This window comes from Fundulus heteroclitus, chromosome 24, assembly GCF_011125445.2.
Source record: "Fundulus heteroclitus isolate FHET01 chromosome 24, MU-UCD_Fhet_4.1, whole genome shotgun sequence".
Taxonomy (NCBI): Eukaryota; Metazoa; Chordata; class Actinopteri; order Cyprinodontiformes; family Fundulidae; genus Fundulus; species Fundulus heteroclitus.
In genome coordinates, this window is record NC_046384.1 from 8,824,850 (window position 1) to 8,840,082 (window position 15,233).

A 15,233-nucleotide genomic window follows, 5' to 3' on the forward strand; every position below is an offset into this window, starting at 1 on the left:
AAAAAAAGGAATATAAGAACAAACTTAAATACAGTAGATGAGTTGCTTAGAATACAGGAAAATGTAAGTTTGTTGTGACAGTTGCTTATTAATCTCTCTTTAGATAACCTCAGTCATCTAAATCTGACGTAGAAGCCACCCATCTAATGAAAAAGCATTACTGTACAATTTTGGTAAATAAACTAATCTTCCCTTGATTTAAATAAACGAGCGTCACCTTTCTCTCACTCCCTGAACTGCGGAGCAACTTCGTAGCATGTTTCGTTAAATCCACTGCAATAGCTAGAATCCTGTAATAATTCCAGCTACCAGTAGTTCTAATTAAACATGTTACCTATGAAGGGCTGGATTAACGAGAAAGGCACACTCCCTTAATCACCTCAAAGAGTGGTAGGAAACTGGTTTATTTCCAGAGATGGCATATGATTTACTAGGAACCAGCCATTGATGTAAAACTAGCTACTTACCACCAGAGTTGCCTTCAATGCTGTTCGTAACTTTAGCTTCTGTCCGGTAAGAATCAAAAACACGGCATTCATTAAAATGTATGTTGTGTGCGCAGGTGTTTCTACCTGTTGGATCTATTTCCTCCCGCGGATGTATATGCCATTTTGCAATGATTCCAAAGCGCCTCGTTGCCATCTTTCTCTTCCTCAAAATGAAACCAAACTTTCGATCGCTTCCCCCGATGGGGCGGCATTTTTTTTTGTTTTGCTTTAAAGCCTGGTCACGTCGTGCGCAAGTTACGCACACGTGCTTACTGAACGCCGTGTGCGTAACTTGCGTATAAAACGTGACGTAAAAACGCAATTGACGGAATAGAAAAGAGAATCGTTTAGCGAGCTGCCAAACGGTGCCACGGAATTGGAAAACACGGAACTGGTTGTGAACAGGAACCGGTTTTCGATTCCCATCCCTAGCTAATCCCGCTAAGAGTCCCAAAGAGTTGCCCGTCTGACCGCCGCGCCCCCTCGCTCAGTCCGCAGAGGCCAAGGGGAACGGCTCGGCGCTGGAGGAGGAGTTCACCGTCGCTCGCCTCTACATCAGCAAGATGAAGTCCGAGGTCAAGTCTCTGGTGAAGCGTGGCAAGCAGCTGGAGAGCGCCCAGGCCGACGCCCAGCACAAGATCCAGGCCAACGAGAAGGAGCTGGCGTCCTGTCAGCTGCTCGTCTCGCAGGTAACTCCTGCTCCTCCTGGTGAACAGCTTCTCCGCTCCTCGTCCCACCTGTCTCTCCTCTGTCCCCGCAGCACCAGGCCAAGATCAAGTCTCTGACCGACTACATGCAGAACATGGAGCAGAAGAAGAGGCAGCTGGAGGAGAGCCAAGACGCGCTGAGCGAAGAGCTCGCCAGGCTGCAGGCCCAGGGTCGGTGCATACACAAACAAACCTAGAGAAGCGTTCATGTGTGATGAAATGACCAACAGAATCATGCAGAATTATCAGCTTCTGGGCTGTAAAAGCCAAACGGTTTGTGGCTGAAACGAGCTAAATGGATCGTTTCCCTTCAGAAAAACGACACGAGGCGTCAAAGGAGGACGGCTCGGACGGAGAAGACGGTGTGAAGGTGAGGCAGACTAACGCCGCCAGATAGATTTGCTCCGCATATCCATCTGGAAACCTTCCGTTGAAGTAATTTTGGGAAGGGGCGAAAATACTGGTTAGCTGATTGGCCTATGTTGGTGATAGACGGGCCAAATAAACCAATCAGATTCGTCGTCAGAGCGACGACAAAAACACAACCACAAGCCAAGCTACTCTTGCTGCTGCAGGTAAAGGCTCGTTAGCTCAGCAAAGAAATACTCTGTAATTCCGATAAAACTTGCTCGATAGCCACGCTAACGCTAGTTTCATCGGCTGAAGCCGCCATGTTCTTTAGACTGAACTGTCGCACTTCTCGTTGCGTCACACCTCAACCCGCCTCAAAGCCAACGCTGATTGGACGTTCGTTTGGCGAACGGCTCCAAATTTTCTTTAACGGAGAGTAGCCAGACTGATCTGCGAGTGAAACCTTTAAAGCTCGCGAGATCAGGATGGTCTCACGAGGCTAGAGGCAGACTAGGAGAGCCATAAACCTTGCGTGGTGTTTTTGCGTGTCTGGTATCCATTTTTTTTGTGCGTCCAGCTCCAGAAAACGGTGGAGGAGCAGCTGGAGAGCCACAGGGAGGCCCATCAGAAGCAGCTCGGCCGCCTGAGGGACGAGATCGAAGACAAGCAGAAGATGCTGGACGAGCTAACGGAGTGAGTTGGAGAGGAAAGCGCAGGCAGGCTTGATCTGTGAATAAGTCATGAGCTCAGACTGCGGGTTGATTTGCTGTGCCCTCCATCTGAGGATGCCCAGTCGCTGGAAAACGTTTCTCCTACGTTCCCTTCAAACCATCTGAGTTTCTGGCTTCAAAGTCCGCTCCAGCGTGACGCTTCCCCAAGCCGACATGAGACATATTTAACCGGCCCAAACGTCATGATTTACAGTCTTGTTTCTCTCCCAGTCTGAACCAGGGTCTGTTGCTGGAGCGAGAGAGACTCGCGTCGGACTATGAGAAGCTGAGGGCCGAAGAACAGGACAAGGACTCAAAGTTGCAGAAGCTCATGTAGGAACTTTTAAACTTCACCTCGTGCTGATATTCATCGTAGTAAAGTTTAATTCACCATGGCTGGTCCTGATTTTCTGTCCCCAGACTGTTGAACGAGCACAGGGAGCAGGCCAGGGAGGACCTGAAGGGGCTGGAGGAGACTGTGGTGGGTGATGGAGCTGAGAGGTGGTTTGGGACAAACTGTCAGGATTCCTTAAGTTCAAGAAATTTATTCTCTTTTTATTATGGGAATATATATTTCAATTCAATTCAATTTTATTTATATAGCGTTAATTCATGAAACATGTCATCTCAAGGCACTTTACAAAGTCAAGTTCAATCATATTATACAGATTGGTCAAAAATTTCCTATATAAGGGAACCAGTTGATTGCTTCAAAGTCCCGACAAGCAGCATTCACTCCTGGAGAAGCTTAGAGCCACAGGGAGAGCCGTCTGCATTGTCCATGGCTTTGCAGCAATCCCTCATACTGAGCAAGCATGAAGCGACAGTGGAAAGAAAAACCACACTGCAAAAATTGATCTAAAAATAAGTAAAATTTTCTTAAAGTTAGTGTATTTGTTCTTGATTTGAGCAGGTAAATAAGATTATCTGCCAATGGAATGAGTATTTTAACCCCTAAAATAAGATAATTAGACATCCTGCACTTGAAATAAGACGATGGAGATGAGTTGTTCCTATTTTAAGTGCAAAAATCTTATTCCATTGGCAAATCATCTTTTTTACCTGCTCAAATCAAGGACAAATACACTAACTTTAAGAACATTTTACTTATTTTTAGATCCATTTTTGCAGTGCACCCATTAGCGGGAAGGAAAAACCTCCAGCAGAACCGGGCTCAGTATGAACGCTCATCTGCCTCGATATAAAGTTCCTGTTGAAATTATAGCAGGGATCTCTATAGTTGGTTGGTTGTACCTGTAAAAACCTGAAGGAGTTAGATCTGAAGGACACAAGGAAGGAATGAAGCAAGGACGTAAGAAGAGAAGGAAATGAGCAAGGAAGGATCTAGGAAGGTCAGTTGAAAGGAAGGAGAGAATGAAGGACACAAGGTCAGCATTAAGGACACAAAGAATAAAGGAAGAACGCAAGGAAGATAGGAAAGAAAAAAGGGCAAAGGACTCCATGTAGGTGTACATAAGAAAGGATGCATGGTAGGATTTAAGGAAGGGGAAGGGTACAAGGAAGAAAGGAAGGACTTAAAGTAGAATTGAAGGAGTGAAGACTGCAAGGAAAGAAAAGAAGGTAGGAAGGACTCGAAGTAGAGCAGAATGAATGGTGAGAATGAAGAGCAGATGATGTGCAGATGAAAGAAACGACACAAGGAGGGACAGAAAGACAAAATAAAGATTTTAAGGAAAGAAGAAGGGAATGAAATAAGAAAGGAAGCACAAAGGATGAAGGATGAATGACAGGAAGGAAGTAAAGGCAACATTTAAACATTAAAATCTTTATGTAGAAATATTTTTCTGTACTTTGTTGTCCTTTTCCATACATAAAGAGACCTGGAAAAAGTCAAAGCCCATACTTGTCCAGGCTGTGTACAAACCGTGGCTGATGTCTTTAGATCAAAGCTTAGAAGTGAACTCCATGAATCTTGAAAGTGGGATAAATATGCTCAGTGGCATACCTGGAAAGTCTCATCTTCATTGTCTTTCCTCAGGCCAAAGAGCTGCAGACTCTGCACACCCTACGCAAACTCTTTGTCCAGGATCTCACAGCGCGAGTTAAGAAGGTAAATCCGGTCGTAAGGCCTTAAAACAGCTGCTTTAGTGTCGTGTGTTGTGCTGCTGCTCTGACCTGCGTCTCCCGTTCAAAGAGCGCAGAGCTCGACTGCGAGGAGGGGCTCGGCAACGTTGCTCAGAAGCAGAAAATCTCCTTCCTGGAAAACAACTTGGACCAGCTCACCAAGGTCCACAAGCAGGTAAACCAAAAATTCATCTTACTGGGTGAAGGTAAATATCCTGGACGAGCCCCCAATGGTTTTGACTTGGCATGGGTGAAAGATCCTAAAAGCTAATTGATTGAAGTTAAGATCAGAGTTTTTACGATGGGGTGTGGGAGACAGTCACGTCACTGGTGTGCGTCGTGCGTCCTCAGCTGGTGAGGGACAATGCAGACCTTCGCTGTGAGCTGCCCAAACTCGAGAAGCGTCTGCGGGCCACGGCGGAGCGCGTCAAAGCTCTGGAGAACGCCCTGAAGGAGGCCAAGGAGAACGCCATGAGGGACCGCAAGCGCTACCAGAAAGAGGTGGACCGCATTAAAGAGGCGGTCCGGGCCAAGAACATGGCCAGGAGGGGGTATTCTGCACAGATCGGTGAGTCCGGGCCTCCCTTTATTTACAGACAGCCATGGGACACTTTGGAGACACCTCCAAGAAGCCAGTCAGTGAACATTTTCTTTGTCTGGCTTTCAGCAAAGCCCATCAGGCCGGGCCATCACCCACTATCGTCCCCCATCATCAGCACCGTCAGAACCGGAGCAATCTACGCTCAGAACTGAAACAGGGACAGCAATTAAAACCTGCGAGGGCAGATTGTTATCATGGTACAGGTAAACCCCAAAACGTACATATATCACTATTTTATTACCACCTTTTGCTTTTTTTGTTGTGTTCAGGGTGTGGCTCGTGAGAGGGGTTATTTTAAAACGCATTAAAGAAAAAGCAAGAACAAGGCCACAGAGGAACATTATGCAAAAAAAATTATGTCCACTGATGATAACAGTAGAAACGGCAAAGTCTCCAGCAGGACATGGATATAGACGGAGGAAGTTTCTGGCTGAAGTAACGTGTTAAGGTGGTGCTGGTTGCTTTGGTCCTGAGGTTCATGTTGGTTGGCTTGACTCTGCCCGGTTCCAATGAAAGGGGCAAAGTCAGAAAAAATATTGTCTGATAGGTGGTAACTTGGAGACCTGACAAACCAGCACCCTATAGAGGGCTTATAACAAATCTGTGGCCCACTGATACGAATAGTTGTCTTTCTTTTTTTTTTTTTTACTTTTTATTTAACCATTTTATAAATCTTACATAACATAACATTTCCTGACAGAAACTTAAATAGTACACATCACAACAAACACAAAATACCAAAAGTCTTTACAATTATGACAGCAGGCAGAGCAGACAATATCCACAATTTGTAATCTGTGGCCAAGCAGTACCCTTTCCCAATGAGGAATTCCATCAGATCCTTCCTTCTAGTAATATCTCGTCCTCTCCATCAGACACCCAGATATTCTGAAATACAAATCCACCTTTGTATAAAAGTGTCCATAGTTAGCTGCAGGCTTGCAGTCATTTGCTCCATTATGTAAACATGTTTTAATCTCTGGGCCCACTGATTTATAGTTGGTGGTTTTTCAATCTAACCAGTGCCCAGTAATTCTTTGCTAACAATAAAAGAACCCTCAGTATATATCTCTGATCTGTGTTATATTTACTTTTAGGTATGGCTCCCAAGAAAAACATCACAGGTTCAGGCATCACCTTTACTTTCAATATTCCCTCTATTTCCTTTCTAATATTGTCCCAAAATCCCTGTATTACAGGACAATCCCAAAAAATGTGTGTGGTGTCTCCAATATTTCCACAATTTCGCCAACATAGTGCTACACTAGGTTTTTTCACAAACGAGGAGATGATAAAGGGAGTATTAAAGTATCTGATCTTCACTTTCCAGTCAAATTCTTTCCATAGTTGGCTGCTAATTCCCCTATGACAGTCGGTACATATATCCACCCATGTAGAGTCTTCAATTATAACATTTAATTCTAATTCCCATTTTTCCTTGATATTATTTGTGTTTTGTAATGTGTCAGTTACTAACCTTTTGTATATATTAGATGTGTTTTTTTGTTGGGAAATAATAGTTGTCTTTCGATTATAAACTTGTGGATTTGATTCCAGCTTCCTCTCCCAACACATCAAAATGCCCTTGCGCAAGGCACCTACCCCAAGTCTTCTACCAATCTTTGTATTGGTGTATGAATGTGTGTGTGTGTGTGTTTTAGTGCAGTATATACTCTGCTGTGAGCATTGGCTGCCTGTAATTTACTACAGCAGCAAATGAGCACAAAAACTGTGATCTGGGAGGATCCATTCAGATAAATGGATAAATGTGTTACTTTTATCTGGACAGATGCATCAAGATGTTCCTCCCAATAGCCCCTGGATTAGCCTGCTATAGCTTAGCAAGCCAGTCTGTGGTTATGCAAGTCTCACTTTTCTCCACATAAATAGTCTCTGTTTCACTTTTGAGGTTTAATCCATAAAACAGCAATATAGCTGTCAAAATGTTATTCCAATAGTCACACTATTTGTGCTCGGTCTTAATATGTTGCTTCCAGCTAATGCGTGCTGGATGAAAGACAAGTTAGAATACTAACACAATCAGACTTCAGCAGCAGTCAAACGCTTCGTCCTTTGCCGAAGACTTGGAGAAAATAAGATTTGGACCAGAATCTAGTTTTGAGGGCTAAGTAAAAAGGAGGAACTTTTAAAATAAGCTATTGATTGATTGAATGAGAGTAAGTTATTGATTGATCAAAATATGTTGACCTTGGGAGGCATTTGGTCTTACCAGAGACACAAGTAAAGTATGCTGTAAAAGAGGGCATTTTCTTTTATTGTTAACTTTATACAGCTGTGCCACACTGGTCTGGCTGTTGACTCACTGCTTGAACTATCTGGTTAACCTGGGGTGTTAACTGTGTTGTGTTTAGGTTGTTTTTCCACTAAATAAAAATGTGTAATTGTTTCATAAGCCCAGAACTAAAACTATTTTGCAACAGAAAATCTGTTTTAAGTGGTTGAGAACAAATCTGTCCTCTTCGCCTGTTTGTTTCCATGACGCTCTGCAGATGGTCTTTGTAGTAAAGTGATTGTTATATTCTTTTCTGTGTTTCCAATAAGCGGACATGTATAAATGCAACATATTCTTAGTGAAAAGCTTTTAAATCAAGAAACCAATCTGTACCTATACAAAACAGTATTCCTGGGCGCGCTGGTGGCGCAGCGGGTAGTGCGACCCATGTACGGAGGTCTTAGGCTACGTTCACACTGCAGGTCTTAATGCTCAGTTCCGATTTTTTTGTGAAATCGGATTTTTTTGCATGGTCGTTCACATTTCCAAATATATGCGACTTGTATGTGATCTCCTGTGTGAACTGAAAGCGTTCAACCGAAGTGTCACGCATGCGCACTCGAGGACGCGATGACGTCACACGTAGCAAGCGTCCTCAGTGTTTGTGGAAGTAAACATAGATTATAATGCTGGTGCGCATTTTGCGGTTATTAATTTATTTTCTAACCGGAGCTTTCTGTCCATTGACTGCTCTCCTCATTGTAGTCCGCTATGGGTGTCGTCTTTCTTCCCGCTTCTGCATAGCAGGACGCAGAATAGTGACGTTTGTCGAGTATCGGTGACGTACAGGTCGGATAAATGCGACCCGGCCGTACAGACACAGGTTGCATTTGAAAAGATCAGATACGTATCGGATTCAGGACCACATATCCAAGTTTCTGGGTCGCATTTGAAAAAATCCGATCTGTGTTGTTCAGACTGTCATGAAAAGATCAGATCCAGGTCGCATATGGGCAAAAAAATCGGAATTTGGTCACTTCAGGCTGCAGTGTGAACGTAGCCTTAGTCCTCGACTCCGACCCGCGGTCCTTTGCCGCATGTCTCTACCCCTCTTCCATCCCTTCCTGTCAGCCTACTGTGTTAAACTAAAGCCTCGAAGCCCCCCCCCCCCCCCGCCCAAAAAAACAAAAAAACAACAGTATTCCTCTGGACCCAGATGACAACTCATGTTATACTCACTTCCTGCTTTTGTGAGAGAGTTGTGGGGTTTATTTATTCCACACACACACACAAAACAATGGAAAGCCAAATATGGTTTCCTTTTTTCCCCCAAAATTTAAATAACTATAGTTTTTACAGCTCTAAATTTTGATGGTAAATGTCCTTCAAGAAATGTGAAATGTCCTGAAATCCAACTAATCCCACACACTCTGTTTCAGGTTGTGACCAGTTTGCTGCATGACGACCACCAATTTCACCTGGATCCCCAACCCACGCCCCTTTCCTTGGAGCACCGAGGGAAAGCCTTCACAACCAAAACCTTTTCACCCAGAGAAACAAAAGGAGTCTGCAGATCCCGATGAGACTGACATTTCTTATGCTCTGACACCAGATACTTCACGTTACTTGTCCTTTATGCAGCTATTACTTTAGTTGTCGATATTCAGTTATATGGTGAATTTCGTTTCACAGTAAAAATAAAGCTGTTCCAGATTTTGGTAAGTAGCTTTCGTGGGAATACAACATTTTCTTTAAAAATAAAAAGACTTGAAATTCCAGACCAGTAGGTGGCGATAACTTCCAAAGACACGTCAAAAGACAAATATATGGGCCCCATATGTAAAATATTGGTGTGAGCCCCATATGGGCTTGGTTCAGGTTCAGGCTACTAAGTGGTTCAGGGCTCAATGTTTGCATCCTTTATGGGGCCCATTTGTTTTGACCCATACTTCAAACCCCTATTAGGCTCCTAATGTGGGTCTTGGTTCGCTCTCAAATTGATAACGAATAAATTAGGTATAGCCAAGACATGTAGAAGGTCCACATGGGTCCCACCTTTCGCTGCATTAAAGGATAACATGTTACCCAGTGGAAAATTCCACCTGAGGCCAATTTTTCAACCCATTTCTGGCCCATGTGTAAATTTGCTAGTTAATTTATTTATCTTTCTATGAAATATGCCTTCTAATATAATTTGGTTAATTATAAAGCCTGTATGTATTTCAGAAGAAATACACATTATTTGATGCAGTTTTTCCTCATTTCTGATACACTTCCATGTCCTAAACTCCAAAATTGCACCATGCAGAGGTTAGAGAGACCCAGAAGGACACTGACCAGCCATTCAGATGTTCTCTGGACTGAGAAAATGAGACAGGCCTGTTTTACCTCATCTGTGTGGTAGATTGGGCTTTTAGACAGTTTTATCTCAGAATTACAACCATCTGCACATTCTCAAACAATCCCCTGAAAAGTCCACTGAAATAAAGAAAATTAACGCACATTTCTGTCCAACAGTTTTATTTTATGAATATACAAAAAAAAGCTAACCAAGTAATGAATGTAAGTGCATGGATGAGAGCTTGCACCTAAAGCTTGTTCAGTAGAAGCCATTTGGATATGTTCTGCATTTACCTCACTGTACAAATGTGTGTTCTCAGTTTGATCAACTTTCTCTTTAGTTTTCTTGATAGAGGCATCATTTGTCTGAATTTACCTGCAAATAAAGATAATTAACGTCACTTTTTTCTGTTAAAGTAAGAAAAAACGACAAACCTTGTATTGTTCTGATGGAAGATTTTTGTTGTGGGTTGGGGGGGGGGGATTCTTTGAATTTCGATGCAACATGTTCACATTGAAGAGTTGAAAGGTTGTCAAAAGAAAGCCTTGCGAGTATTGGAGACTACCGTACAATAGGTTCAATTAGTCCTCAGGCTGAGTTATTGTGAGGTTTCATTGAAAACTGACCTCATATCTTGCTTTTGAAGCCAATTTAAACTGAAGGCATGTTACAGGGGAGGATTCTCAAGCTTTGAAAACTGTCAGACTGTTTTTTTAAGTCTTGCTGCGTGAACCAGCCTGAAAAGGTGAAACGTGGACAAGTCTGTGACCTTAAAATGTTGTGAATTGGGATCCTGGGTTCCATACCTGGAAGGATTGTACATGTTGCCAAGAAATGGACCAGTTTGGGAGGCTAAATAGAGGGACATCAGGGTGAACCAAAGATTGAAGGATTTAATGACTGGAAATGCTGAAATTGTGCTAAACATTCAAAGAACATCAAAGAACTATTTTACATCAAAGAACTCTTTTAACTATAACAAACAATTTTAAAATGCAATAAATACAGATTATTGTAGTTTAGTCTGGAAATCTGAAAGAAAGCATGCAAATAAATTTAATTGAAAGAAGTTTCCACCGTTCCACAATGGTGATGGCAGGTGGTGGCATCAGGAGATGGATGATGAATCTCTCCATCGTGGATTCTCAGATGCTTCTTCAATATTTCCAGCCAAGTGAAGCTTTGGCTGAAAACACTGATAAATGTTTTCAGCCAAATGTGGACACAGCTGTAGGGCTTCTCCCTCTGATGAGCTTTCAGACTGTATATGGATCTGAAAGCCTTGCTGCAGTAGCTAGAGGTGAGGCTTATCTCCAGAGTGGATAAGTAGATGTTCCTTCAAATTGCCTGACATAGTAAAACTCTTCCCACACTGCTCAAATGTGTAAGGCTTTTCACCTGTGTGGACATATTGATGACCCTTTAAAGACTCCACATGAGAAAAACTCTTTCCACACAGGCTGCAGCTGTAAGGCTTCTCCCCAGTGTGGATTCTCTCATGAATCCACACTGGTTCTCAAGCATCTGAAACCCTTGCTGCAGTGGCTACATTGTCTTTGTCGCTTCTTTTTCTGTCTTTATCGATGAATTAACTCTGGAATATGTAGCAAATACTATGGAACACCAACTCAAGCTTAATAAAGTATTTTAAATGAACTTGAATTAAAAAGCACAGGAGTTTTGCTCCTACCGTTTACATGGAAGCAATGCCGTCCTCGTAAAGCTCACAGAGTTTCTGTAGTCCTTTAAATTAACTTGAAAGATCAATTAAAGTCTCATTTTTAAATCTGAAGATGAAGCTCTGAACAGATCAATCAGAAACAGTGAAATGAAGCAGTTTTGCCCATGCCATACCATCGGCAGTGGTGCAAGATTTTGAAGTTTCCCAACAATGTGATGAGACGGTGACGTCGTTCCCGATTTTCACCCTCTGGAAACAAAATTATATAAAATATCAAAATTAGAGCATGAGCAAGGATGACACAAGGAAAGTCACTACAAGCATTAGAATAAAAACCCTAGAGAAAAATGCCACAAGCCATGGACGTAACAATAATTACAGGACTGTCTCAGAAAATAAGAATATTGTGATAAAGTTCTTTATTTTCTGTAATGCAATTAAAAAACATGAAATGTCATACAGTCTGGATTCATTACAAATCAACTGAAATATCACAAGCCTTTTATTGTTTTAATATCGCTGATTATGGCATACAGCTGAAGAAAACTCAAATATCCTATCTCAAAATATTAGAATATTTCCTCAGACCAAGTAAAAAAAAATATAACAGCAAAACAAAATCAAACATTTGAAAATGTCCTTTAATGCACTCAGTACTTGGTTGGGAATCGTTTTGCACAGATTACTGCATCAATGCGGCGTGGCATGGAGGCAATCAGCCTGTGGCATTGCTGAGGTGTTATGGATGCCCAGGATGCTTCAATAGCGGCCTTTAGCTCATTTGCATTGTTGGCTCTGGTGTCTTTCAGCTTCTTCTTCACAATACCCCACAAATTCTCTATGGGGTTCAGGTCAGGGGAATTGGCAGGCCAATCAAGGACAGTAATGCCATGGTCAGTACACCAGTTACTGTGAGAATCTTATGTCGTCTCTTAACCACTACCATACTTGTAATTTAGTTTACTGAACCAAGCTGAGTGTTTTTCAAGGCTCAGGAAACCCTGCAGTGTTTCGAGTTAATTAGACGATTCAAGTGATTAGTTGAATAGCCTACTAGTATACTTTTTCACAATATTCTAATATTTTGAGATAGGATATTTGGGTTTCTTCAGCTGTACGCCATAATCAGCGATATTAAAACAATAAAAGGCTTGCCATATTTCAGTTGATTTGTAATGAATCCAGAATGTATGACATTTCATGTTTTTTAATTGCATTACAGAAAATAAAGAACTTTATCACAGTATTCTAATTTTCTGAGACAGTCCTGTATATGTGGAGGTGACATTGACCCATCACATTTGAAAGCTATGGATCAACTGTCCCCAGAAAAGGGTGTCTCCAGAAGTGCCCATTATTTTGACATCTGATAATGATAAATTACCACCACTTGTCCTTTTATATTATGAGTTGATCAGGATCTGACTTTTTCCAGGACAGAGCCTCAATCAGCTGTAGCTGATAAGTGATGGTGGTGCTGGGACGACGGACAGAGGAAACATAGTGAGCAGGTACCTGCAGAAAGAACAGGCACACGAGGCGTAGGTAGTACTGGCCAAATAACCACTTTATCGCTCTATTTAAAGCCTACCAGTATACCGTATTTTCCGGACAATAAGTCGCTCCGGAGTACAAGTTGCACCACCAATAAAATGCATAATAAAGAAGAAAAAAACATAAGTCGCACTGGAGTAAGTTATAAGTCGCATTTTTGGGCGAAATTTATTTGATAATATACAATTAATTATTGTATATTAATTAATTATTATTAATCAGTATATACACATATATGGTATACAGTATGCTTATATTTCAATATATTTGAAAATATAAATACTAAATGTCATATATGGTAATTATTTACTCATGTATTGCATGATATTTACCAGTATTGCAATATATTTTGTTTCGTAAGGGTAAGCCCTTTTTATTTCGCTTAACATTAGATTAGTTCAGGAAAAATCAGCTGTCTGAATTGATGACTCTGCATGACAAAAATTAAAACTTTTAAATCATAATGCCAAATCCATTTTATATTTAGATTAATAGATTTTTATAAAAATGTAATTTCCGTTTCCACTCAGTAAATACATTGATATATTAAAACACGTAAAACCAGGAGAAGGCCATAAATTGTTTCCTTGGGAGACTGAAGCATATTTAATCTGTTTCTCTGAAAACTTTACATTTTAAAATTCAAACATAAACAATAAAAGCCCCAAAATAAAAACCCTGGTCCATCTGAGTAAGAACATCTTGGTCTCTCCATGGTCTATACCTGATTATCGGTGCAGGGTCAGTGGTGCCCATCTCCAGCGGTCATTGGGTGAGAGGCGGGGTCCATCCTGGACAGGTGGCCCATCCATCACAGGGTAACAGAGACACAAACATGCACACACACTCACACCTACGGCCAATTAAGAGACCAATTAACCTGACCGTCATGTTTTCAGACGGAGAGGAAGTCGATCTACGCACGCACAAGGAGAACATGCAGGCTGGGAGGCAGGAACTCATGAAGACTTTGGAGGCAGTGCAGCTCTAATAGTCCCACTGCATGATGCTGCCACCACCATGCTTGACCAACCTGGGTTGGGAAGTCTTCCAAAAAGTGCAATCTTTGTCTCAGCTGACCATCAAACTTTCCATCAGAAGGTGTTTATCTTCTCCATGTGGGCAGCTGCAGGTTTCAGTCAGTACTGATGATTCTCTTCAAAGCAGCAGATGGAAACACGGCTAATTGGCTTTTTTTCTTCTTCTTTGCGACAATTTTGCTTAATATTTGCATGACAATTAGATAGAAACATGGCTGCTGACATCAAAGGGCTTCAAGTTAAATAATTATCTATTAATAATTGTTGTATTGTTTCATAGAGAATTCCTCAGAGAAGCCAAGTGGTCCATAAACATCTGACTGAGGTTCTGCAGACGGGGACCAAAGCTGAAACAGTCTTCATCTGTGTGTGTGTTTATTAGATGAGCTGACATTTTAAATGTTGGTACAGAAATTACATCATTTCTCTTGGAGAGAAATTTATTTGATGCATTTTCAAACACAACAATAAATTATGTGTTTTTTAAAGTTTTATCTGATGAAAATACAAATCTGTTTCATTTTCAGCTGGATAAAAGCTGTTTACCAGTCGGTGATTCTGCAGCAAAAACTTTGATCAGAAACTTTTGCACTGATCAGTTCCTGTCCTAATGGCTCTAAAGTTGCTCCTCTTCAGCCTCCAGGCGCTGCAGAGTCTGTGGGAATGCTTTTGTAGCCGTAATGCAGCGGCTTAAGAAGATTTAAAGTTTATTGTTTGGACGGTTGGCAGCTCAAGTCCAGACTGCAAGGCAACATTTTGGTTTGTTGGTTAAAACTAACAAGTTGCCGGTCTTCCTTTGTCGGACTGGATCGCTCAGACCATCAAGGTCTGAATTTCTGACTGCATTTAAATGTTCTGATGTTAAAAAAAGGAAAGTAAAGAGTCTGCAGATGAGAGAAGGCAGTAGAGACTCTCTGGACCAGAGGATAGAAGAGCCTGGAAGGTAATCAGAGGGTTCTGGGTTTGATTCTGGGATGGAGGCAGCAATGTTTTGTCTATGATTAGGAAGATAACAGCTAAACGCGCTGCTAGAGCAGACACTGGAGTCAAAGATCTTATGGTGTGACGCTGCTGTCATCAGAAATTACACCTGATGGACTCTTTCAGGGTAAAGGTGCTAACTGGAGACTCTAAAGTAGACAGAAAGTAGGTCAGAGTAGCTGCCTTGGTAGGCCAGAGGTAGAGACTCCAGTTAGCAAGTTCAAAGATCCCCGGTTCAATTCCTGGTGGAGTTTTCCCATCTTTGTTATTGCAGTTCAACAAGATAAATGTGCTTTAAGAGCCGGTCAGCCTGTGCAGTAGGAGCATTGAAGGTTAAAAATCTGTATAAATTAGTTTATCAGAGCATGAAAAAAAATATATAAATCAACTACAACAGGCCAGAGTGTGAAAGATCTGGTGGTGTAGTGGGGTAGTTTCTGGTGTTAAACAGGATTTTCAAA

General features: G+C 41.7%; 1 protein-coding gene across 2 annotated transcripts in view; it reads left to right on the forward strand.

Moving 5' to 3' along the window:
* Positions 1–9,916, forward strand: part of LOC105918940 (kinesin heavy chain) — a 29,759-nt gene extending 19,843 nt beyond the window's left edge. Inside the window, exons 16-26 of one of the 2 annotated variants that reach the window (XM_036128133.1) lie at positions 980–1,177; positions 1,249–1,366; positions 1,510–1,565; positions 2,124–2,239; positions 2,488–2,589; positions 2,677–2,737; positions 4,256–4,327; positions 4,412–4,516; positions 4,693–4,909; positions 5,009–5,145; positions 8,615–9,916. In XM_036128133.1, coding sequence (XP_035984026.1) covers positions 980–1,177; positions 1,249–1,366; positions 1,510–1,565; positions 2,124–2,239; positions 2,488–2,589; positions 2,677–2,737; positions 4,256–4,327; positions 4,412–4,516; positions 4,693–4,909; positions 5,009–5,094 — 1,131 coding nt within the window. In that variant the 3' untranslated portion in view covers positions 5,095–5,145; positions 8,615–9,916. The remainder of the gene's footprint in view (positions 1–979; positions 1,178–1,248; positions 1,367–1,509; positions 1,566–2,123; positions 2,240–2,487; positions 2,590–2,676; positions 2,738–4,255; positions 4,328–4,411; positions 4,517–4,692; positions 4,910–5,008; positions 5,146–8,614) is intronic. The other variant, XM_036128134.1, reaches the window with a different exon arrangement.
* Positions 9,917–15,233: the final 5,317 nt, after the last annotated feature.